Source organism: Dermacentor silvarum, chromosome 1 (assembly GCF_013339745.2).
Source record: "Dermacentor silvarum isolate Dsil-2018 chromosome 1, BIME_Dsil_1.4, whole genome shotgun sequence".
Taxonomy (NCBI): Eukaryota; Metazoa; Arthropoda; class Arachnida; order Ixodida; family Ixodidae; genus Dermacentor; species Dermacentor silvarum.
The window spans coordinates 382094831-382100830 of NC_051154.1; the positions used below are offsets into that span (position 1 = coordinate 382094831).

Genomic DNA, 6000 nt, shown 5'->3' on the forward strand with positions numbered 1-6000 from the left:
AACGTTCTAACTGCATTGCCACGACTGTCGCATATGCGCGGCGGCTCGGTGCACATGTTTTGCATATGTGTGGGCCTTGAAAATTGTTGCTTTGGTTATAGTGCGGTACCGCTTATAGTGCGGATATTCGCAACTCCAGCGACTTACATTATAAGCGGTCTACACTGTACTAAACCTACCCAAGTCACATTTTAGGTGGGTTACAGTGGAAACCGTTTTCGAAAGGAAACAGAACATTTTCATATACACAACACAAAAATCAGGGAAACAATGGAATTCCCAAAAGATGCATGTCAAGCACTTGTAGCATGAAGCAGTATAAAAGATGCTTCATGCTACAACGGCGATAGACGCGTCCTTGTGTGTTGTAAAAAGTACAAAATCAGCCTCTGGTTTAGTCTTCCCAAACAAGCTATACGGATTGCAAAAGCCCCAGATTCAGTGCCAACAAGAACACATGAATAGTAACTAAATGAGTGGGCAACATCAGATGTATTGAAGCACCAATACGACATCTAAAAGAGGTCAGGTGCGTGTCCCATTTCATTGGTGTTATCATTGGTCCCATCAACTACACAGCTGCTCCATACAACAGACAACACCAGATATTAACAGCACTGGGAGGAGAGGCCATTTTTCAGTATTTCCCATGTACCTGATCTGGCCCGAGGCTCTTGTACTTGATGCGCAGGCCATCATAGTTGAGCCAGATGACATCCACGTGGCGATTTGTCTTGTTCACAAAACGCACGTACGATGGACACAGCGACGGGCCCGAGACCAGGCGGCGCACCTGCCCTGGATCGTCACCCATCTGTAGAGACCACTGTGGGAGGCACACAACCATGACCATTAGGAACAGCTGATGAGCAGTTAGTTGCCAGTGCTTTTATAAACCTCCCAAGCTACTTTGTCTCGGTAGTTCCGTGCACCAGGGCAAAGGCTGAGAGACCTGCAAATGCAGATGCTTGTGCGGCATCAAAATGTGGATGGATACCTTTAGATGTGCTTGCCCTCGTGATTGGTTGAGGTGCCTGTAACTTCCACAGTGCTGCACGGAACTACTGAGAGTGCAAACTATGAGGGACCTCGCAGTGAACAAGGGCTCCCAGTTTACAGCTACACTAAAACTCCACATTATTTAAAGCACTACATGCATAGTGAGAAAGATGTGCGCTTAGCTCCCACTTGTACCGAGTTGTCTTTTTCTCCACTTTCATTTCCTTTTTGCTTATTATTTTTGCCTTTGAATTAAATACCAAATTTCCACCATGTCTTTTCTCGCTTCATGGTCGGTTTACTGCATATGGCTTTAACCAACAAAAAAGTTGAGCCCCTCGGGTCACCATCTCCTTTTAGCAGACCTTAACCAGAGCCAAAAAAGAAAGTTTGTTAACTGAAACTCGCGTAACTACAGTCCTTTATTAACGATTAAAATGTGTGTAGCATATTCAAATGAAACCTGAAACAGTTACTGACTGCTTCGTTACAATTTCATGGACACATAAATGGCCTACACAACCATGTGAAAGAAAAAACATCTTACTTTCAACTCGTGCTTTCATCAAAACAGTCGTTGCAATGTAACCGCATATTTCCGGGCCACGTGCATCACCTTCCCCCTGGCACAACAGCTGACAAAACAGACCTTTAAGTCTTAGCTTTTCCTCCCCACATTTACCGCCTGTGGGGTTAAAATTTGTTCAGCTTTTCCGTACATATCACAGCGAGACGTGGCAGCACCTGTACAGCTGAACGTTGAAACAGGAATCAAACTCTGAACAAAACATCAGTGTAACAGAACTGCTGCACTGAGACTGCCAGTTTCAGACACAACCTTTCGCAATCTTATTGTCAGTGCTCAAGGTGATCCACCAGCAGACATCTTTCAAAGCATCAAGTGTGTGGCAGTACTAGCACTGGAAGTGCTAAGCTAGCATTTCCAGTAAAAGACCAAGATTGACATACAATGTATTTGTGTACTTGTCACGTCCCTGTGCTGGCACTAACAAGTGTTCTCACATGATGGAGAAAATTTGTTATCTCACTGCAGCACAGAAATTGAGGGACATCAATGAAACAAATGACAAGGACAAACAGAAGGCTCCATGCTTTCTACCCTGTTTAACAGTGATAACATAGCACTTTTGTTTGCACACACATAAAATTTGTACAAGTGCTTTTCAAACAACATGCTCTTCTAACATTTGTTATCCAGTACCACGATAAAAAATAAATTCTTCTAGGCTCACACAACAGAGGTTGCAACAACTTAAATCTCAGCTTCACACCAGCTCTGCAGAGACATCTTTAATGTTACCTCCTGTTCACTGATACTGACCTCTGTGTACAATGACTACACTGCTACACTTAACACCGTCATAGTTATCTCCAAACCATAATTGCATGTCCATGTTAGCACTAGACAAGTGTCTGTGCACAAGAGATTTTCATCACGACAGAGCCCTTTTTGGCACGTCTATGACAAACACCCATCTCAGTCTGCCCCCGCAACCAAGCATCTGTGCCCACGTTTTACACTCCCGCTCCGCTATCAGCCCAATGTGAATAATCTGGCAGAAAAGGTTCAGTATATCAGGGCAACCTGAAGGTATACAACAGCATTAGCAAGCTTTTCAACAGTAGCCGTAAGTGAAGTAATAATAATGATAATGACTTCTCCGGAATTTTGCCTTTCTCACTATTTATTTTTATTCTTCCTGTACACGCCTCATCATTTTTTACCTATGTGCTGGTTAGTGAATAGTCAATGTGAAAAGGCATCCCTGATACAGTAAATCGGTACAAGGCCTTGCGTCAAGTTCTGTCAGCATGATCAGGTATTCCAATGCCTCGACGATTTCCATGGCAGTAGCATCCTCCATTTCAATCAATGACAGGAGTGTAGTCACAAATCTCTTTTCTTGAGTGCTGAAATAGTGCACCACCTCACCCAACAACTTTTTTAAAATATCTGTGGTCATGTCGATGATCAGGCTGTACTTCGGATCCCCGATGTCTGCCATGAAATCAGTGTGGAGACAACAGGCTCACAACAATCTACACGCACTTATCCCGGTGCATGCATAACCCTGCTGCACCCTTATTGTGTATGAATTGCTTCTGCCAAAGCTTGGTGACATAATCAGCCTAAAGGAATGCTGCATACCCACAAAGGAATAAGCAAAAATGTGATTTACATTGTCCACTGGAAGAGTTGGTAGCAGCTGGAAACTGCAGCGGGGCGCTCAGATTACTTTCTCTTTTTTGTAGTGGTGTCGCAAGCATTGTTTTGATGGATGCAAAACCAGCTTTTCGAACTAGGTAAAGAAACCCAAATCTTTCTATAGTACTGGTCGTATTTTGCAGGCATAGGTCATCTTTATACAGTACTTATCCAGGGTGGATACACCACTGGCAGAGGGTGATATATGGCGAAGCTTTGAATGGTTTCTCGCACTGAATTTAGCCACGTACGCCGCTTGCCTTGTAGGATTTCACGTGATGGCATTACTTGGAGTGCAAAAACGCAAAATTGTCATTAAGGCCTCTAAAAACTGACAAATCTTAGCGACAATACCGCGAAGTTACCCAACACTATAAAACGACCAACTGGAACAGCACGACTCCTGAAGGAGACGCAGTGCTTGCCCTTATGTTCTAGAAAACGCAACGGACGCAACGATCGCAGCTGTTATTCAACAAAGCTAGATGTGCTATTACGCACACGGTGGGGCAGCCTCTTTATCTGGGTTTCCCGATGCATCAAACCGATCGTCACCGCCACATGAAGCGAAACGACGGACGTTTGAAGAGGAACGTGTTCGTATTGAGCGCACTTCTCCTCGCAACGCACCTTGACACATGAGGCATAACACAAACAATAGACGGTGCTGCCTGGGGGCCTGTTTGATTCAACACAATGCGGCCGCCGCAATGTTTCGACCTATCTGACAGTGCAGAAGCTACGCTCTTCGAGACTAGTCGAAGCATCGAAAGTGGCATCGAGGAATAAGTTAGCCTCGCCGCCGTGAAGTCGCTGCAAGCCTGCGTGAGCAATCGGGTTACGATACTCGCTGCACCCAAAGAGAATCGGGTCTTGGCAACACTCGCCGCACGGGACGACAGCACATATAGACTACATACGCACCCGGGCTATTTCAGCTCCATCGTCAAACCCTCGATCACACTTGTCAGTTGACAGTGAGCATAACAAACTGCCCTGCACGATAATGCACACAGCTAGCCAAGATCAAAACAACCTACCGTGGCACGAAGCAACGCCTCCTTTACTAGGATGCCTGGCACATAGAATCCTGGCACGTCAGCGCCGAAGCCCCCGCTCATCCCTCTCCTGTTTACGCGCGCCGCTGCCGCGCAGCGGCGCTGTGTTATGACACTATCGTGCACCCCACCGGCACCGCTCTGCATGCGCAGTCTCGGTGGTAGCCCATTCGGAGTCAGGATTAACGTTCTAGGTCTTCGTTTTTCTCGGCACCCGACGTGCTACTATTAATCGTGTGTCTTGCCGCTTCATTTCTCGGCCTAATAACCGCAGTTGAAGCCCAGCCACACGGTATTGCTGCGTGCCGTTTTGCATGTCAAGCCAGCGCAATATCTCGCGTAGTTAGTGAAAAAATTGCGTGTGAGAACTGTGTGGCTTTAGTTAAGAAGGCAAAGAGAAACTCTGCTATGGATGGGTTGATTTCCCACCAAGATAGGGGTGGCCTCTACTACCCGACAGTAGAACTCATTAGTTCTTTGTGGTCTGAAGATATATGTGGAATGCTATCAAACCGAAAATCTCTCCTGATACCTATGGAGCAGTGTTTGTAGCGTAGCGTGAGTGTAATCGCAGTCTTGCCTGTGTTGAAATGTGAAAGCTCCAACGATGACCACGGGAGGCTTTTGTACAGCTCATATGAAAAAAATTCATGAAGCCGATATCTGCATCTAATAACATCGATATTGAAACTGCATATAATAAATGTAGACTTTGATGTTCTTTGTTTGTTTAGTGAAGTGATTTTATCGTACTGCAGGCGTGAAAAACTGATAACAGTGTTATGAATTGGGGAACCTTTCTTCCCTATTCCTTGCTTTCAATAATTGCTGGCTTAATTAATTCCTTCATATGTATGGCATAACGAACCCCCTCATTTCCCTACCCTTAATTGTTTGTGATAGCAAAGTCATTAAATTTCCTGTTTTGCATGTCCATTAACTGTCAAAAATCTTTTGCATTTTTCTTCATAGCTGGGATTGTGCTAATATTCATAAACAGTCTCTTACTTATTCCTGCCATAAAATGTTTACATATTCTTTTTTCTTCTTTATTCATAATTTCCTTAGCATTATGTGCATGAACCCATATTTTATCTTGCTTTGCATTCATGCTTTTTTTTTCTTTTTTATTACCGTGCTGTGATAATGCGTTATCTGCAACAAGCCCTTTTAGCAAAGAATATTTAGCATGCACTTCTGCTGCAGTAAATAAACAGTTATTTTTATTTTACTCCATTTACTTTCTCGTTTCGTCTTCAAAACTACATAATTTCACTCTGCTGAGCTTTGCAAATCTTGAAGCACAAAAATGTTTTCACAGTTCAGCGCTGCAAACCTTCGGAGAGGGACTGGAGCAGTGACTTCTATTGCGGAGCAAGTGGTGCGTAGTGTCAGAAGTTAGCGCCACCTCGTAGAAAGCCGGAGAAACACAGCGGTCCCGGACGAACAATAGGATCGCGGCCGACGTGCCAGGCATCTTAGAGTAGAGTAGGCGCTGCACGAAGTTGATTACAATACCGACCGCAGCGCCTATGGCGGCGCTAGCAATATCACATGCGCTCATCCAATGCCTCCTTTAGAAGATGCCTGCCGCGTGAGCCGAGAAGCTGGTTCCTGCCCCTCTCCTCTTTCCTCTCCTCCACCGGGGTCGGCTGCGAGCGCTAGCTGCGGCGGCCGCTCCAAACCTGAACCACGACACCCTGCCTCCGAGATTAC

At 45.2% G+C, this 6000-nt stretch overlaps 1 protein-coding gene across 2 annotated transcripts in view; it reads right to left on the bottom strand.

Annotated features, from left to right (window-relative positions):
* The window catches only part of LOC119437500 (von Hippel-Lindau disease tumor suppressor-like), a 64898-nt gene extending 60585 nt beyond the window's left edge, over positions 1-4313 (bottom strand). The window contains exons 1-2 of one of the 2 annotated variants that reach the window (XM_049660615.1): positions 4267-4313; positions 656-826 (exon numbers count right to left, since the gene is read on the bottom strand). In XM_049660615.1, the coding sequence (XP_049516572.1) occupies positions 656-814 (159 nt within the window). In that variant the 5' untranslated portion in view covers positions 815-826; positions 4267-4313. Of the gene's footprint in view, positions 1-655; positions 827-4150; positions 4246-4266 lie in introns of those variants that run through there. The other variant, XM_037704507.2, reaches the window with a different exon arrangement.
* Between the last annotated feature and the right edge of the window lie 1687 nt (positions 4314-6000).